Consider the following 20120-nt stretch of genomic DNA (forward strand, 5'->3'; position numbering starts at 1 on the left):
GTGAGAAAATTGGTGGCCTCAAGACCAGATGAACCTGGGCCCTGGTTGTCTCAGCAGATTGTGCCAGAGATGGAGGAATGCTAGAAGTCCAAAGAAAGATGTATCAGTCTCCATTATTGATATTTCTGATTGATAGTTACCTTCCTGCAGATTTCTCCCCACTCATCCCCCTCTGTGATGAGCTAGTGCAGTGACAAATGATGCAGCAGAAGTCACATAACAATATTTTTTACCACCTACATAGGCATACAACCTTAGCTACCATAATACATCAATGTCTCAGAGTTTAGCCCATGAAACTCAACATCACTGAATTCAATCCAAGTCTCTTTACCTAAGGGGGGTCCTTTGATGGATCTTTTGATCAAGCTTATAGAGACTCGGATAATTAGAGATGGATGGACACTTCTTCATTGAGGACCTGGAATAAAGAAGTGTCTTCTTAACATGCATAAAACCCAGAATTCTCAATATGATTAAACTCTAAAAATGATATGGTGATGGGTTAAACCCAGATCAGTTGACTGGGGGTGAGTATTTGATTTGTTCAAACGCTCCGTCCATCATCCCCTTTTGTATCGCTTTGTTCGCCCTAAGTGTGGCAGGGTATGCTCAGACGTGAGTCCCTTGTTCCCTTGGCCACTGGATTCAAGATAGCCTGACTGATGAGGATTATGAATCCGAAACCGGTCCCAGGATGCTTGTTTCCGGTCCAGGGAAGACATGGCTTGGCAGTTCGGGCTGTACTGTTCTCATGAGGCACAGGGTCAGACTGATTTGCATATAGCCATGTATGAACTGGGGTGGCTGAGTGAACTAAAGAATGGTGATGGATTAAACCCAGATCAGTTGACTGGGGGTGAGTGTTTGATTTGTTCAAACGCTCCGTCCATCATCCCCTTTTGTATCGCTAGCGTTTTTAATGGCATGCCTTTTGACAGCTCCAGGCTGTTTTGAGATCAGGATTATTTGGTGCTAGAGCGATTCAAGGATTGTTGCACTACAGTACCAACCTTGGGAATGTTGACTCCAGATAAGCCTTTTTCCAACCAATACATGAAAATCCGAGTCTATCCTAAAGGGCTTGTGTATAGACAGTGTCAGCCCTCCCAGCCTGTACTGCAGCAACCAACTCAGCCCTAGCAGACCGATGGTGTGGCTCCAACATAAACCATTCCACGAAGTAGGGTCAGCATTCTTTTTAGACTTTTTCCCCTTGCTGCAACGGCTACAAAGTCACTTAAGCTTGTTTTTGAAGCAGATGCCGGAGTTTGGTTCCTAAACAGTTTGTCTGCCAAAGGTAGGGTCAGTGCCGTCAGCCATAGACCCCCTCCAGACAATGACTGCCCTCCTGACATCTTTGGATTTTATCATCAATGAGCCAAAGGGCCACCTGCGTCCCACGCAAGGCTTCCATTCATAGGGGGGCTCTTATGGACATGCTGGAGTCGGTACAGGACATTCAGGGGTATGATCTGTTCTTCCTGTATCAGTCTCTCCTGAGGATGACTTGGAGGATTCTTGGTCTTGTGCTTCGTGCATCCTTCTTATCCTGAATGCCAGGTGGCATATGAAAACTCCTGCAGTGGAACCTCAAATTCCTGTAGGCCTATTATCATGGTTGACTCACTGACTCCATACAGATCAAACAGGATATGGTACAGAATATGTTGTGGTAGAAAACAAACATCAACACCTGCATCAGGTCACTCACCATTCTCCACGTAGAGGCAGTGGGTTGTGGTGACCATTTGGTTGAAGTTGAGTTCAGAAGTCTCTGTACTCCAGCGGAGAGAAAGCTCTATATTAGTATTTTGGAGCGTCAGGAGATTTGTCTTGCCCTAAAAGCCTACTTGCCATCCTCTGGAAAAAAAAATTGTGATTCTCCTATTAGCATGCCTAGAGAATCTAGATTTCATTAAAGACACGGAGGCTGACATTATGCAAATGGCTTTTAATGCAGTTCCAAGCAGCCGCATGAGTAATAATACAAAGGTTCCAAAAGAACATTGAAACAAGCTAAGAAACATAACATGACAACCATCTGCCTCTTTTAAATCAGGCGAAGAGAAGATCCAATGAAATAACACAAATAAAGAAATCGAAGGCTGACATCCAAAGTAGCTCTGGAGAGGGTAAACAACCAAATGAAAATCCACAAACGTAGCTCACGAAGAAGGATTATCTGAAAAGAAAGAGAGCAATGAAAAATGTGACCAAAGGATCCACCCACAGGACAAAATAATTACAAAATTGAATCAAGGTAAAATATGTCAATGAGAAACAAATGAAACAATTGAAATAACATGTCCATGATAAACACATGAGCAATCAAAGTATAAGTGAGAGCAAACAAGGACTGACCAAGCACCAAACAGGGAGATGTGACGGGTGGGATAATGTCAGCCTCCGTGTCTTTAATGAAATCTAGATTCTCTAGGCATGCTAATAGGAGAATCGCAATTTCATTACAAGAACGGAGGCTACATTATGCATGTTGGTAGCCTTGCAAAACGACATTAGACATGTGTTTAATTGGTTTACAATAGTTTCTAGCAAAGGTACTAGCATTAGACCAGTCGGCAGCTTTAAGAATATCATCCAACTTACCTCCAGACCATAGTGACTTACTCGCCATAGCACCTCTAAGTGAATGAGCTTGAAACTTGGCAACGTTAATACCTGCTAGATTCATAGCAGACTTAACCCATCGAGCAATGGAAGTCAAGGAAATGGCTTTATGGGGTTTAACAAAGGAAATAAGGAGTTGATTCTCATGAATAGGCCGTAGATTGGACATTTTTTTATCATAGGCTTTCATACATTCAACTACACAAAGTTTCGGACAAGGGTCGAAACGAGGATAAAAGATTGAGTCAGACATGGTTTTGGTTCTTCTGTGGACCTCAAATTTAACTCCAAATAAATTATAGGATCTGTTGGAGATCTCCAGAGCTTTAACATCAGAAACTCTAAGACAACAGATAAGGCAAATGAGAGTAGCCAGTTTAATGGAGAGAAGTTTCCTATTCAAAAGAAAATTGTTGGGCCAAGAGATGAAAAGTTCTAAAATCAAATTCACATCCCAGAGGGTTTTGTATTTTGGTTTCGGGGGTCTTTTGAGAAGCATGCTCTTCATTACCCTACAAACAATGACGTTTTTACTGACTGTCTTCCCGTTAACAAGAACATGACCTGCGGAGATAGCCGATCTAGAGCAATTAATCGACGATTATCCTAAACCTTTATCAAAAAGTTCAGCAAGAAAATTCACTACATCAATGATAGGTGCCTGTATGGGATCCAAATCCCTTTCCAGGCACCAACGAAACCAAGATTTCCAGATATTATTATATCTGTAGTGAGTTCCCGGCGCCCATGACTCTCTGAGGAGAGTAGCAGCTGATGTTGAAAGTCCTGAGACTTCGTTGGATCTCCTGACACTCTCCAAGCAAGAAGGTTCAAACTCCCCAATAGGGTCAGGAGGTGAGAATCTCTGTTTACGTCTGTAAGGAGATCCTCTAAAGAAGGTATCAGAAAGGGAGGTTCGAATGTTAGCTCCAGAACTGTGGGGAACCATGCCTGTGACGGCCAGAAGGGAGTTATCAGAACCAGAGCGCATCGGTCTTGTCTCACTTCCTGCAAAACTCTCTGGATCATTCCAAATGGGGGAAAGGCATATGCATTCATCCCTGAACAGGATTGAAGGAATGCGCTCACTGCTAGAGCACCGGGATACGGCATCCAGCTGTAGTAATGCTCCAGTTGAGAAGTGAGACGGCTCGCGAAAAGGTCTATCTCGAAAGGACCCCAGATCGAATTCAGCAAATTGAAAACGGCGAGGTTGAGCTTCCAGTCGCTGAAGTCTGAAAGGAATCTGGAATTCCAATTTGCAGAGACATTCGATTTCCCTGGGTAGTACTCCGCTTTGAGGGCAATTTTGTGTTCTAGGCAGAACATCCAGAGCTTCTTGGCTAGGTTGGAGAGGTCGGCAGATTTCGTACCTCCCAACCGATTGATGTAGGCCACTGCGGAAATATTGTCCATCTTCAAAATGACGGACCTCCCCTGCAGGGAATGCTTGAAGCTCATAAGAGCATAAAGGCCAGCAGTTAATTCGAGGAAATTTATGTGGTGAGGAGATTCCTCCCGAGACCATACCCCTCCAGTATTCTGGTCCAGGAGGCATGCACCCCAACCATGAAGGGAAACAACCAATTCCCTAAAAAAATCTGGTTCTGAACCAAAGGCCCCTTCTTCCGGCCCTCCCAAAAAGATTATTATTAAACACCCTTCTAATGTTATGTTGGGCCTTATCAAGGGCTGTGAAAGTAGACACGTACATTTCGAGTGATTTGATAAGCTCCTCCCCAAAAAGGAGCCCTTTCGGATTTGAGGAAGGCTCTTTTTCGGCCATGTCAGAAAGTTTGGGATCGAGTTTGTATAAAATCAGTCTACGCCTTTCGGTGTTAATACTCGCATTAGCGTTACCCAGAAGAATGAGGGCTCTTTGACTCCATCCTCTAATCAAATCCGTATTGAGAGGGGTACCGTGAAGGTGACACTCTTCTGCAGAGTCAAGAATCCTAGTAAGAGGGCCGAGGACATCTAACAGGCGGTCTTGGCAGCCCTTGAACGATTTCTCCAGCCCCTTCCTAGGATCCCGTCTGAAAAGGAACTTAATTAGCTCAGGATCAAGATTAGGGGTATAACAGGCCTTCTCGTCAATGGACGGCCTTGAGCACTCTGCTCTAAGTATATTCCTCGTCTCCTTTTCAAGGGGAAAACTTATCCATTTTTTAACGAACTTAGAGACATGATCCTGGGGGGACCACTGTGATGAACGAGAATGTTTAAAGTTCAGGGGGGAAAACATTTCCTCCCCGAGGGGGTCTAAGATACTATCTTTCGAGGAAGTAGGAGGTTCATCCTCCGTGTCGAAGAGGCCAACGTCCTCATCATCCAGGTATAACACGTACTCATCCGGATCGTGTGAATTATCGTCAACAAAGTCCCCCATAACATGCTGAGCACCATGAGACAATGAGCCACCAAGGGCATCCGAAATATCCGGGCCGTGATGGGCACCCAAAGATGTGTCGCTAGGGACATCCTTTTGGTTTGAGGTGCGAGGACCTATAAATTGTTTCGAGGTGCTAAGACCCCCTATACCAGTAGAGGTGCTAGGACCTCCTGTGCTCGCAGGGACACGAGATACGATATTATTAGATTTCTTAGTACGTTTGCCACTCACAGGTAAACTATCACAGCAAGGGGTTTCCTCAGACCCATCCTCCTGAGATGGTAGGGGTCTCTTGTAAGGCACGACCTGGCCAAGTGTCTCTAGCATACATGACCTCATCTCCCTTTGGATCAGGAGTCTAAAGCCTTCCCTATCAAAATTAGGGGTCGTGGTATTATTCAACTCCAAATGCTCCAATCTGTTATTTTGTATTATTTTTTTTTTTTAAATAGAGCCTTAAACACTCTTAAATTATCTCCCCCCCTCCTTTTTTTATATAGAGAGCTTTAAACACTCTTAAGTTATCTCCCCCTTTTTTTTAAATGTATAAAGATCTTGTTTTATGTATAAAGATCTTGTTATTAGGTAGCAGTAAAGCGATACCCTTTTTAGGTCTCGCCTGTCGATGCGCATGCGCATCGAGCAAGCGAGAGTATTGGGACTTATCCACTCTTTATCCACACTGCAAGGAATCGTGGCGATTCCTTGCAGTGCCCGTGACTTTTAAGCTCAATGCGCATGCGCATTGAGCTTAAAAGCGCGTGCACGTCCGTCTTTGTTTACCCGCTCCGCCCCCTCCCCGCCGTCTCGCATTTCCCCTGCCGCATCAAAGGCTTTCACGGCCGGCCGGCCATGCTTTCAGTTTCACGACCGGCCGGCCGTGTCAATTACATTCCAAAGCCCGCTCTCCCTGCTCCGCCCCCTGCTCCGGCCGAGACGCATTTCTCCTCCCCCCTCCCCTCTCTTCCCTCCATCTTGTTTCCTTTAGCTGCCCTGGATGATCTATTCTTACTCAAACTTGCACCGCTTTTACTAACTCTTACCCTTTTAACCTTCGCGATGTTTCCCCCTTTTTACCTCCAGTGCTTGATATATCGTTCTCCCCTTTTTAACTCGGTTTTGCGAGGTCTCCGTTTATTTATCCTCTTGCTGGCTCCCCTTTTCTTTACCCCGCCCGGTCCGGAGGATCTCCTCTGCCATAGCCCGGTGCTGGATCTGTCCTCGTTAGCCCGGTGCTGTAATTGCCACGCTCCCCCTTAGCCCGGTGCTGGATCGCCCTTCTCTTATCCCACACATGAGTTGCCCGACCGTGCTAATCCTGACTGCATGAATAAAATCCAGCACAGGCAAACGCACCCGTTCTCCTACTGTAACTTCAATATACTCGCAGGCTCGCCACCTCACCCAAACGTGCTCCCCCAAACAACGCGGCCTGCCACGCAAGGACATCAAACCTGGTTGCTGGTGGTCCCTACAGCTGCTTGAACCAGGTCCCGAGCTACAAAGAAACTCCAGCATTCAGCACCTCCTCGCCTCACCGCCTCGGTCTGCCTCTCACCTTCGTCGGCATCAGGCCTCCGCCCGCATCCCATAACTGCCATTTTGGGAGCCTAGTGCACCACAGGAAGGTTAAGGCGATCTCGCCCTCCAGACTTCTCCCCCAGGACTGCCGCCTCCGCAGTTTTCCGCTGTGAGTCTGCACGCCGAATCGCCTCCCAGCCGCTCACAAACAGAGTGCACATCTCCCGTTGCCGCAGCCGGTGGAAGTCTCCCCCTCAGTGCGCTGCCGTCATTTTAGATGCGCAGCGCCCAGCGCTCAATCGGGTGATTTTGCTGCACTTACACCCTTGTAACAGCACCAATGCGCCCCAGCAGCAGTCCAGCTCATGCACCAGGATTTCCGCAACCAGTTTTGCAGTAAGGGGCCACCTTAGAATCGCCAACCCCTCACCCTCAACACCTCACCCTCACTCACTCACCCTCAACCCCTCACCCTCAAACCCTCACCCACCCTCAACCCCTCACCCTCACTCACTCACCCTCAACCCCTCACTCTCACTCACTCACCCTCACTCACCCTCAACCCCTCCCCCTCAACCCCTCACCCTCACCCTCACTCACCCTCACTCACCCTCAACCCCTCACTCACCCTCAACCCCTCACCCTCAACCCCTCACTCACCCTCACTCTCACTCATCCTCACTCACCCTCAACCCCTCACCCTCCCTCACCCTCACTCACCCTCAACCCCTCACCCTCACTCACTCACCCTCAACCCCTCACCCTCAACCCCTCACTCACCCTCACTCTCACTCAGCCTCAACTACTCCCCCTCACCCTCACTCACCCAAAACCCCTCACTCACCCTCACCCTCACTCACCCTCAACACCTCACTCACCCTCAACACCTCACCCTCAACACCTCACCCTCAACCCCTCACCCTCACTCACCCTCACTCACCCTCACTCACCCTCACTCACCCTCACTCACCCTCACTCACCCTCACTCACCCTCACTCACCCTCACTCACCCTCACTCACCCTCACTCACCCTCACTCACTCACCCTCACCCCCTCACCCTCACTCGCCCTCACCCTCACTCACCCTCACTCACACTCACCCTCACCCTCACACAGTGCAATAGTTCTCAGACCATTTCAGTTAGAGCTTTTAGAAATGTTTATGGCTTTTTTTATTTGTAATACTTTAGCATTGGCTACAGGAAACAAAAATGCTAAACATTTACAAAAAAAAACCCATAAACAATTCTAAAAGCACTAACTCTAATGGTGCGAGACCTATTGCATTTCCAATGCTTGTTATTTTTATTTTTTGTGCCAGGACCGCCGTTCCAGAAGTCGACACCTCGAAGGCAGAGACGAACGGGCAGCTGATCGCTCAACTGCCGATCGAGGGAGGTGAGGAAAGTACCTTGGCAAGGCACACATGAAGGGTGTTTCTTGCCAGGGGCAATTCCTCTAAAATTGCGCTTCCTACGCGCTGAGGAGAGAGAGTGGGCCCGCCGCGGTGTACCTTGTGCTAAAACCACCGACCGTGCGGGCCCCTTGCGTAAGGAGCTAGGCGGAGCTCCCCGGAAGCGCTCCGACCCGGCCCGTGTGCAGGACAAACACCGAGCTTGAGCGAGCGAGGGGGAGGCTGCTAAAGCGCTCGGACCTCGCTCGTAGGTGACAGTAGTTTAAGCCATGATGAATAGAGATCACTAAAGAGCTGGGGAGCGCGGCGCCAAAGACGGTAGGACGCGGTAGCTATGCGGTATAAACGGAAACAAGGCTAAATATATCCACAGCTCAAAGGCAGGTTAATCAAGGCATTAAGAAATGATGAATACATATAGAGAGACGGACATTAGAACAAGGGAGAAGATCTCCACAAATTGCAGATCATTGGGAGGGGAGGGGAGAGGACAAAGGTGGAGAAAGGGCCACCATTAATCATAAACAGTTAAAATATCAATATATAACACTTAAAATATCAATATATAATCAAAACACTCAAAATAGCGAAATATAATCAGAGAAGATAGTAGGCTACTTATCTGCTTGGAGCCGCATTAAAAAGAGGCAGATGGTTGTCATGTTATGTTTCTTAGCTTGTTTCAATGTTCTTTTGGAACCTTTGTATTATGACTCATGCGGCTGCTTGGAACTGCATTAAAAGTCATTTGCATAATGTAGCCTCCGTTCTTGTAATGAAATCTGTTGCAGGTTGTCACAGACAATGCAACCACCATGTGGTACTGCAACAAGCAGGGTGGCGTGGCATCCTGGACACTGTCAGGAGGCGTGCCTCCTTTGCAGATGTCTGGACCAACAGAGCATCTTATTGATTGTCAACTACCTCTGAATGGCAGAGTGAAAGAACTAAGCATGAATTGTCAGGTGGATCACAAATTGTGTCTTCTACCTGATGTGGTGTAGGGCATCTTCAAGTAGCAGGAATTGCCCATGCTAGATCTATCCAGCAGCTGTCTAGAATGTGCACTATCAGCAATTATGCTCACTGCAGTTTCCTCCAAGACATTTGTTAGAAAACCCATTGATGTTAGATTGGACAGAAGCACTCCTGTATGCATTTCCAACACTAACCTCTCGTACCTCGCGTTTTAAGAAGATTAAGACAGACTTAGCCAAAGTACTACTTCTTAGCATTGACTGGGAAAGAGACTGTGGTACCCAGAGCTGCTGAGCATTTGCTCTTTTATCAAGTTTCCACTTTGGGAGGACCACCTGTCTTAGCAATAGGGCAGAGTCCTGTACCCACATTTTCACATCCTACACCTCCATGCGCGGAGCTTGAGCAATAGCAGCTAAATGTATTTAACTTGCCAACCGAGGTGGTGGTTGTCTTCTTCGCTGCTAGAAGTCCTTCCAAGAAGTTGATCTACCCTGGGTGCTGGGACATGTGTTGCCTTCTGTAGTCCCTGAAGCACTGACCCTGTACAAGTTAACCTTTCTGATGTTCTTTTATTTGTTCTTTTGTTAGCCGAGCAAGGTCTGGCGGTGGGCATGGTAAAATGTTAGTTGTTGATTCGCTCTTTCTGCGTTTACCTAACCAAACATCTTTAAGGCACTGTTTGTGATGCGTTTTCTAAAAGGTTTGACTCAAGTTTCCCTCCCAAATCATTTGTTATACCCCGATGAGATCTGAGCTTGGTGTTGATGTTTCTGGTGTGCACAGCCTTTGTACCTGTGCACAGTTGTTCTTAAAGGCTCTTAACACTAAGCTCTATCTCTGTTATTGACATTACATTAGCCCATCTGTGAGTGAAATGGAGGTGCTTTTTAATTCATCTGCCCAACCACCTTCTTTCTGGAAAAACTACTACTGAAGACTTGGGTAACCTTTCTTCTGAAGGTTTTGTATCTCTTCCACTTTGGCCAGTTGTTTACTCTTCCTGTGTCTTTTGTTGTGGCTCGTCCTTCTTAGAGTCAAGACAATGAAGCCTGTACTCCTCCTTTGAAGTCTGTACGTTTTTACATGGACTAAACAAAAGACCATTGCGTGGATGATCAGCTCTTTGTGGGTTTCTAGGGTGCATAGAAAGGGAAGGTGATGCGCAAGATGACTGTGTTTTTTTTTTTTTTTTTTTTTTAAAACCTTTATTGTGCATCAAAAAGAACAAATACGGGCCAATAACCAACCGGCCGGCCACGGATACGGTCAATGCACCAACACATGCAACACGGTGACACAGTAACAGTTTGTCACGAAAAGCAAGCAGCCGAAAGTTACACTGTAAATCATAGCGTTACTGCGTCTCAGGATTAATAAAGGTTTGTTTTACGTTTTCTGGCGGGTAGGAAGGCCTACAGTCGCCATTGTAGCATAAACAAAGAAATCAAAAGAGCAGAGTCCGTGCAGGCATGTCGTAATAGTAATCACGATACTATCATGCAATCACAAAATCCAGGAGTAAGTCACATAGGCGGAAGAGCGGCTCTGAAATCGCACGCAGGATTATAGCAATCAACGTCATAAACCGTGCTCATCACCCCCCACCCACCAACTATCCCAAACACGGACCCAAGAGAAATTAAGAAAGGAAAAACAAAGGCAAAAAGAAAGAAAGCAAAAACAAGGTACCATAGAAACCGAAACCAAACTCAAAACCCATCCCCCAACCCCCACCCTACACGCATGCAGAGGCTATGGCCTACCCCCCCCCAGCAGTGTCTGTCGCCCAATAAACCCGAAATATAGAGTAAGAAGAGAGAAGAAAAAGGGAAAGAATATAGATGACTTCTAAGATATAGGGAGTGAGAAGAGAGCAATCTAATCTATAACTCCCAGTAAGAAGAAAAGAGGGGGAGGAGCCAACCGGATACCAAATCTCTCGGACACCCCAACCATGCAGCCTCTCCTACCCTATACACCGTAACAAGAATAGAGAGTATACAGCACAAAAGAAGGTAGAGAGAGCACAGGTGTCATATCAGTTCACACTTAAGTGGCGTCCCATCCCGAATCCCCACCTGTCAATCAAACCCAAGTAATCATATCCCCTCATGTGGACCAGCATAAGCAGTGAGCTACAAGCATAACAGAAAACAAAGAGCTTCACATTAGCACACTGTAAAGAAACGCTTCAGTCCGAGACCTCGCCAGCCAGGAATGTACCATCCACCAAGGGAGTCCGCTACCCCTGGCCAGTCCGCACACGTCTCCCCAGCCAAAACCCTCGTGGGGCAACCTCCACCAGCAGAACAAAGGAACAAGATGGCCGCTCTCTGCAGGGAGTTGTTGTTCCGAGACAAAATGTACGGGTCCATTCCCGACCAGATCCATGAACCCCACGGATTAGTGTCAACAGGTACCCCCAATGGTGCAAAATAATCCGAGTCAGAAGCGGGGCAAACTGAGCGTGGGCAGGCAGACGAAGTAGACGCTGTGTCTGCGTCGCTAGTTCCGAAGGCAGCATAACCATGGCAGAAGGCATGAGCTTCGATGGAGGTGGAAACAGTGTAGCGCTGGTGGAGAAAGCGGGCATGAAATCGCGGTCACCAACACTGCCGGAGAGATGAAGTGTGGAGCACTCATGCGGCAACAAAGTAGCCCGATCATGAGTCAGGATAGGCAAAGCGGGACACTGAGAAAAGCAAGCCCGCGGGGCACGAATCACCCCGGGCGCAACAGCCTCAAGTCTCTCGCACAGCGACAGAAAGCCTTCACGCATTTCTGCCCGCAAGTTGTCGATGGCAGCAAGAATAGAGCCAGAGGTCAGAACGGCCGGGCGTTTCATCTGTTCCACAGTCCCAGGCGCGGCCACCAAGACAGTACAGTGCCCGGGGTCCCGCAGCACAGTCCAGTTGTTATCCGGGGCAACGTTGGCAAGCAGTGCAGCCGGACCAGCCATCTTAGCCGCCCCACCGGGGAATATACCGGGGCGCGTGGGCACAAGTATCCCAAAGCAAGAGGGACTTAGGACGTAATAGAAGCCACACGCAGGCAAAAAGGAACAGGAGCAGGCTTGTGGGGAGGCTACGGTATGCAGACGCCGGCCACCACGGGGGGGGGGCTCGGCGCCTCTCACCTGTAGATCCCGGCAGCAGAGGCACCAGTGAGAACCCCCGGTCGGCAGGCACACAATTTAGGGCAGGCGTAGCCCCTTAGCCGACAGCAGCGTCCATCAGGGCGCCAGGCTCGCTCCGCATGCAGAACCCCTCGCAGCTCCGGCAGTCGCCATGTCTGGATCTCAGCCTGTGCTTCGGTAACAGGGGAGAAACGAAATCCGCAAATCCCTCAAAATACAGCGGGTACTGAGGCAGGCAGGGACATCGGGGGAGCAACAGGCAATTCAGCGCTCTTACGCCGTCCTCCCGCTAGTATGCCATGGCAGGAGAAAGCTCAGGATAACGTCGCGAGGAACAAAGGATCGAGGAGCCGAGAGACTACACGTCCGTCCCCATCGCCATCTTGGCTCCTCCCCAAGATGACTGTGTTGAGGTGTATATTCCTCTGTATTGACATCTGCTATGCACCGGCTCGAAAGCCTCTCCTTAAAGTTGTGCAAGCTCATTCCACTAGGGGCAAGGCCGCTGCAATGGCTTTGGCAAGAGGGGTACCTGCTCTAGTGACCTGCCCGTCTGTGTCACAGGCATTGGTATATATGTTCATGAAACACTACTGCCTTGACAATGAAGTCAGGCAGGCAGTGGTTGCTCCTCCGCAAAGGTGAAGGAACATCGCGCCACTGCTTTTTAACAGTGTAAAAAATAATAAATAAAATGATAACACAAGGTTATTAACATTTTATTTCTCCTCGCTGAAGCTGTTTTGTGGAGCTGAGCGGGGATGCTCTGCTCAAAGAGCAGGGAGTGGAGAGGTGAGCCCTTTGTAAGTGTGCATGACTTTTTGGCAGGACGTCTTGGGTCGGCCAAAGAGTAATGCACATTTGTGGAGAACATGCCCAGGCTCCCTAACCCTGTCTGAGCGCCAAAACAACGGCGCTCTGACCATTCCCAACGCTGCTTTGAAGCGTTGTGATATGCTCTGGGTGCTTCCTGCGTGGTTCCTGCTGGAAGAGATGCAGAGAGACGACCGAGGAGGGGTTCAGGGAAAAGGTACATGATTTTTTTTCTCTTTTTTTCTCCAACACCCCTGATCCGTGCCAGACGTCAGTTTGCATAAACTTAACATTGTAAGTTTGCACAAGCTTTCACTGCGGAGACTCCTCCATGGTACTGGAGTGATCTGTTATTTTGTTGTGTGGTACATGTAGTGCTGTTAGGGGCCAGAAGCAGCGCTCTAGTCCTTGGTATGTAGTGTTGTAGCACTTAAGCCAGGTGCTCAGCCTCCCTCTCCCACTTCAGTTTGTCCACTCTCACCCCAAGTCTCTCTGTTCTCTCCAAGTTTCTCTGCTGTTGTCCCTGGACTCACCGGTCCACATTTCTCTGCCCTATCCTAGGATGCCCCCTCTCTCCAATTGTCTCCCCTCATCTATTCAGCCTCCCCAGTGGGTCCTCTTTCTCCCAGTCTTTCCGCTCTCCTTGCCTGCTACTCTACTGTCCCCATTGGCTCTCACCTAATCGGTCTCCTCTTCCTCCCAGTCTCTCCTCTCCCTTTTCACTCCCAGTTTATCTGTTCTAAATACCCACCCCAGCCTTTTCCCTCTTGATTTTCTCAACTCTCACTGTCTATCCGGCCTCACACCAATCTCTTTATTATTTCCTTACTCTCTCATGTCTCTGCTTTTGCAAGTACCCTGTCCGTTCGCACACCTGCCATGTCAGTTGGGCGTTCTCACCTCTCCCTCTTATTTGCCTCTCTCCACTTCCTCACCAGCCTGTCCCGTTCCCCTGATTACCCAATCTCTGCCTCGAGTCCTTCACTATCTCTCCCAGTATCTCACTCTCACTATGGCACACATGGTCTATTCTTCCTCCTTTCAGCATCTCCCTGATACTTCCACCCTTTCTCCTCCACCAGCCTCGATCGCACTGCTCTGCAGGTAGAAAAATTTGAAATCGCAGAAGAGCCATCCTGCTGCTGTGACTGTGTGTACCGTTCTAATACATGTATCCCAGTTGAATAGCAGGGCTCACTTACTTCAGTTGGGTTATTTACGCCCGCCAGGTTCTGCTGCAGTATCAATCCTCCAGGTGGGAAATCTGCAGTTGTAAGTATGCATCAGGACAACAAGTTAAGTGCTTTCGGTATCACTCATTCTGAAAGATTCTCTTTCTAACTGCAGATTCTTCACGGCCCTCCCACTCCCAGTTCTGTTGAGTGGCCTCTTTACCATGTAAAAAGGTCCCTAGTTAGGAATCAGGAATTATTGTCCTTATTAATGTCAATTGAAATCCACAAAACTCCACTATTTTGTCAGCACAAAAATCAACTTTTCTAGTTGGGGGTGGGGGACATAGAACCAGACATAGCATGAGTTTTATCAAGGCCTTCGTGGCTAGGAATGTGAGGCAATACAAATACTTCTGAATGTACCCAATAAATTTGTAATTATGTGTTTGTTTATGGGATATGCCTTTTTCCTCTTAAAAGGTTGGGCGCAGTTAAATTAATTGAGCTTGTTAAATTGTTTCAGGCTTTTGGGAGTCTTATATTGCTCCAATTTGGTTTAAAAATACTTTTGTCTGTTAACTTTGTGCCAAATGGTTAACTGATAGTGGTTTCAAACTTGTGGTATATCAATAAAACCCCTTTGGGTCTCTATTTCATTTCCTAGGTTTATTGGGAAAACGGGGCTCAGATTGTCTCCCCTCATGATAAAGAAATCTTAAAATGTGTTGAAGAAAGTGCCGAGCCGTGGAATCATTCCTGGAATGATAATCTTGCAGATACAAGTTTGTTTACAAAAGATCCTCTTGAAGAAATATGTACAGTTTACATGGAAGATCTGAAAAACATATGTTTTTACAGGTATTTATGTTTTAGAATCTGCTAATCTGGTCACATCAAATTTACTTATTATGTATGTTTTTCTGGATAACTGTAGTTTATATTCAAACACTAACTCGTCGGTCTAGCCAGCGAGAATCCACATTTTCCTCATAGATAGATTAACTTTGTACTTACTGTGAAAATATAATATAAATATAATTTTGCATATAAAATGCTTCATTTTACTATGGTTCATTATGTGCAGTGCCGCAGGGCTCATCCTTGAGCCCTACATTGCTCAATATCTATATGAGGCCTCTTGTGGATATTGTTTTACCCTATGCAATCAATATAGTCACATATGCTGATAATACTCAGTTGAAATCACAACCAGAATGCCATACCTTCCTCCCTCGATTCATGCCTGGGAAAAGTGGCAAAATGGATGGATGGAATACTCATCCCTCAAGCTCAATGGAGACAAAACTGAGCAATAACCTTGCCCCAGAGCCGGGACTGGCATGGCCCAACTGTATGGGCCTGCCTCCTCCTTCTAAACCTATAATTAAAAGCCTTGGTAGTTGGCAGCTTCATGCTTGCTCAGAATGCTTTGCAAAATTCTCCCTCTTCTTTCCTTCACTGCTAGGAGACTGGTGGTCCAGGCCCAGATTCTTTCCCGCCTGGACTATGGGAACTCCCTCTATCTAGGGAACCCAAAGACCACTACAAGGAAACTGCAAATCATACAAAACTGCATCTTGTTGCTGCTCAATATCCCCAGAACCCAATCAGCCAGCCATGCATTGAACGCCCTTCATTGGCTGCCTCAAATTGATAGGATAAAGTTTAAATCTCTATGTACTGCTCATAAAACCCTTTGGGGCAAAGGACCTCCAATCACTTGTTCATTGATTTTCCTTTTATTGCCACAGAAAAAGCTTATGCCCAGCCAATCTATTCCTGGCGATAGTGCCTCAAATAAAAATGGAAAGATATGACGGCCCTCCTTTTCATACAACATTGCAAGGCTTTGGAATACCCTTTTTACTCAAGTATTTGAGCTTTCATAGATTCACATGCCTGAATAATTCCCGTTGTCGAGACTAGAGTCTCCGGTATATAAAAAAGCAATGCTTAGTTGGATAGCAAACTGAAAAGAGGCCTAGGCCCATTTCCCTTTTGCAACCTATAACCTTCGTTAAGTAAAATAGACCAAACTTGTCCCTGAACCAATCCGAGCCCCTCACCCTCTAGAACACTCCTGAGAGAACCTTTTGCCCCTCAGATTTTCTACCACATGTTATGCTAGGGAGTCTCCTTTGAGCTCTGCTCAAACTTTGCTTTTTTCAACCTCATTGAAGCACTTTGTTCTTAGAAATTCATCTAGATTGTTTACTACTCTGGACTGTCTTCAAATACATTCCTTAGAGAATGTCTGGAAAGGAGAAGAAGGGTTTATTTGGAGCCTGTGCCACTTGTTCCAAGAAAAGGCTCTATGCTGATGACCCTCATACTGATTGCATTTACTGTCTATACCCGTATCACCAGGCCAAAGACTGTAAGGTATTTCGCAGTTTTTCAAGTAAGACTCTGAGAGATCATGAAGGGCGCCTTTTGATATGGCTTCAAAAGCTAAAGGCCAAAAAGGAGGTTATCTCCAGTGATAGTGATGAGGCTTCCTCCTCAACATCTAGGAGATCTCAAAAGAGAAGAAATCTCCTCATACTCATTCCTCAGAAGAACGTCCTGAGAAGGCCCTAAAAGAGACCACTCATGGGTCTTCTGGGCGCAGTCCTTCAAAATCTCCTCAGTAGAGGACATGCTTCTGGAGAAAGAACATCGAAAAAGACGAATTCTGGCCGTCAAAATCACCTCCTCAGGTCAAAGAACCCTTTGGGAAGTCGTCTTCTATGCCCCCTGAGGTAAAATCTACAAAACCTGCTGGATCGTCGACGAAGAAACCATGATCGTTGACGACGAAGATTGAGGTAAAGCTCATATCAAAGACACCATCATTGCCTATAACAGTTGCCTCTCTGTCGATGACGTCATCGTCGACGGTGGTGTTGATGCTGGTTACATCGACGACGACTGCAACATCGACGACAATGTCGACCGCGGGATCGTTGTCGAGGGTGACGACGACAGTGTCGACGGGAACATCGACGGTGACTGTCGTTGACGACAGATAAAGCTCTACGCCTTGTGTCGACGATGGCAGCAACGACGGTGGTGTCGACGGTGATCTCGTCGACTGGCTCGTTGGCGAGGGAAACTCCAGAAAAGCTGGAAATTGTCAGGAAGAGGAGAATTACACCAGAGATCACCTCCCCAAGCAAAATTACTCCTCTGGTCCCATCACAGCTACTAGAGGAGCAGGATTCAGAGGACGACAACAGACTCTTTGGATACGCCAGTAGTCCCTCACAACTACATGTGAAATGTCAAGATGATGACTGAGGAGGGATATGGGGAGTATCAATATCCTCCACAACAATGCTATCACCAAAGGTACCAGGACGAGATGGTTGGCATGCCATCGTCCATGATGATGGATCTACAGTTTATGCTAGCAGACTATAAAAAGAGATTTCCGCCGATACCAGCTTTTAGGGGAAATCCCTGTCTCGTATCCACGTTCCGTCCCTACTACTCTAGTTAGGAGCAGGGAGTCACTACAAGACGTTACACCTACAACTCCTCAAACAGTACACCACCAGGATCCTGTCACCACTGACTATGATGACCAGGAGGAAGGAGAAATAACAGATCCCAACAAAGAATAGGATGATTACCTGATTACATCACCGGCATATCCCTCACCAGTACCTGCTGATTCTCCGCCGGTGGACATCGGCGGATTCCATAATTAATGGAAAGAGCTGTGAGGAGGCTCCAGCTTCCAATGTCTACAACACAAACGGAGTGTTTCCTATATGATTTTAACGAGCCATTCCACAAGTCTGTACGGGCTATCCCGATTGTTAGCCATGTGTGGGAAGAAGGTTTAAAAGTCCTGAAGACACCTGCGACAGTTACACCTGTGCTCGCTAGGCCAGATTCTGTCACTTCTCAAGCGGTGCAACAGAAATCTAAGAATCCCTCTGCGCCTATATCAGCACCTCCTGACCGAGAGGGGAGACGCTTAGACAATGCAGGAAAGAGCTTTTCATCCATGTCTGCTCTCCTGGTCAAAGCAGCAAATGCCCATGCCATTCTGGGCAGATACAACAGGCAGATGTGGTGCGATATGGCACCATACATGGACCTCATCTCAGAAGACAATAGGCGGGAGGCAAAAAAGATTCTTCAGGAGGGAGAAAGGGCTTCAGCTGAAGTCATTGACTGTGCGATGGATATCACAACCACAGCCTTCCGGGCCTTGGAGGAGCGGCGGTGCTACAGCGTCCGGGATGGTTAAGGGCAACTGCCTTTATACCAGAGGTCCAAAATAAGATTCTGGATCTCCCTTTCGACCGGGGAAGATTTATTTGGGAAACCAGTGGATGAGGCACTTCAGGGTATGAAGAAAGATTCAGAAACTGCGAAGGCCATAGGTACACTACAGTACCGTAAAGTGCCCTTTTGGGGTGCCCGAGGTAGAGGCCAATCATCCTATAGAGGGGGTTACCAACAGGGAAGATGCCCCTCTTATTCCTCATCATCACAACCATACCATCAACAATATGGTCAAAAACAATCAGGAAACTATGCAAAGTCTGCTCCTAGAGGATGAGGAGGTCGTCAATGAAAGGACCATGGTAGAAGACAATGACAACCTTCTGAATCCAGCTGAATTCCTTCCCCATTACAAGTTCCCCTGGGAGGAAGAGTTGTTTCCCATCTTCATAATTGGCAGAAAATAACGACGGACAGATGGGTCCTCATTATAATACAATTCGGACATACTCTAGAATTTCTTCAATTTCCCCCTTGGACTCCACCGACAGGTCAAGAGATCAAACATCTATCTCAAATGCGTCGGGAGATTCGGACAATGCTCCGAAAGGGAGCAATAGAACCGGTGTCGATCTCCCAAAAAGGAAAGGGGTTTTATTCCTGTTTCTTCCTAGTCCAGACAAATGCTCTCCAATGGCGCCCTATTCTAGACCTGAGATCTCTGAATACCTATCTCAAGAACCAGTCTTTCTGGATGGTGACTCTCCAAGACATTCTGCTGCTCTTAAACACCGGGATCATATAACTACTCTAGACTTACAAGATGCATATTTTCATATCCCCATTCATCCTTCCCTCAGACGGTATCTTCGGTTTGCAGTAGCCTAAGACCATTACCAGTTCAAAGTACTACCATTTGGCCTCAAATCAGCCCGAGAATTTTTACAAAATGTCTGGCGCCAGTGGCAGCTTTTCTCAGGAAGCAAAGACACCAGGTATTTCCATACCTCGACAACTGGTTGGTAAAAGCGCCATCGGAAACTTCAGCCCATGTGTCAACTACGGCATGCATGCAATTGTTTGCCGAACTGGGACTGACTTTGAATATAGAGAAATCATCTCTTCAACCTTCAAGGGAGATCATGTTCCTGGGAGCGATTCTGGACACCTCAGTAAACCAGGCATTTCCCTCCATAGAGAGGCAACTGGGTCTTGTGTCTTGTGCCAAGAACTTCACAAGAAAAAAGTGTCTTGCAGTATGCAGGTACAAGTCGCTACTAGGGACACTGTCCTCTTGCATACCTCTCATTCCTTTATGCCGACTAAAAATGCGTCCATTACAGGAAGAACTGGATCGGCAATGGCACCAGTGAGAGGGATCCTTCGAAGACAATGTGGAGATCACGCTGGCTATGGTACAAGCAGTAGCGCGGTGGACTCACAAAAGGAACATTTCGGTGGGTCTTTCCTTCCTGACCGAACCGGCTCCATTGGTAATTACCACAGATTCATCTCTGGAAGGATGGGGGGGCATTCCTTCAGGACCCACAGGTCAGCTGTCGGTGGAAATTGCAGGAATAACAGCTTCACATCAACTTGCTGGAGATCAAAGCAGTAGGCTTGTCATTGCTGGCTTTCCTACCAAGAATTCAGTGAGCATCTGTTCTAGGAAGAACAGACAACACAACTGCGATGCATTATCTCAACAAGCAAGGAGGTACAAGATCACTCTCCCTGTCGCAGGAAACACAAAAGATATGGAAGTGGGCTGTTCAACACAGAGTATCTCTAAAGGCAGAACATCTTCCAGGAGATCAGAATGTCAAAGTGGACGCTCTC

At 47.2% G+C, this 20120-nt stretch overlaps 1 protein-coding gene across 2 annotated transcripts in view; it reads left to right on the top strand.

Annotated features, from left to right (window-relative positions):
* Nucleotides 1–20120, top strand: part of PGM2L1 (phosphoglucomutase 2 like 1) — a 579912-nt gene that overhangs the window by 258271 nt on the left and 301521 nt on the right. For both annotated transcript variants that reach the window (XM_078658581.1, XM_078658582.1), the window contains one exon: nt 14728–14921. In XM_078658581.1, coding sequence (XP_078514707.1) covers nt 14728–14921 — 194 coding nt within the window. The remainder of the gene's footprint in view (nt 1–14727; nt 14922–20120) is intronic.

Source organism: Lissotriton helveticus, chromosome 8, assembly GCF_964261635.1.
Source record: "Lissotriton helveticus chromosome 8, aLisHel1.1, whole genome shotgun sequence".
In the NCBI taxonomy this organism is placed as follows: Eukaryota; Metazoa; Chordata; class Amphibia; order Caudata; family Salamandridae; genus Lissotriton; species Lissotriton helveticus.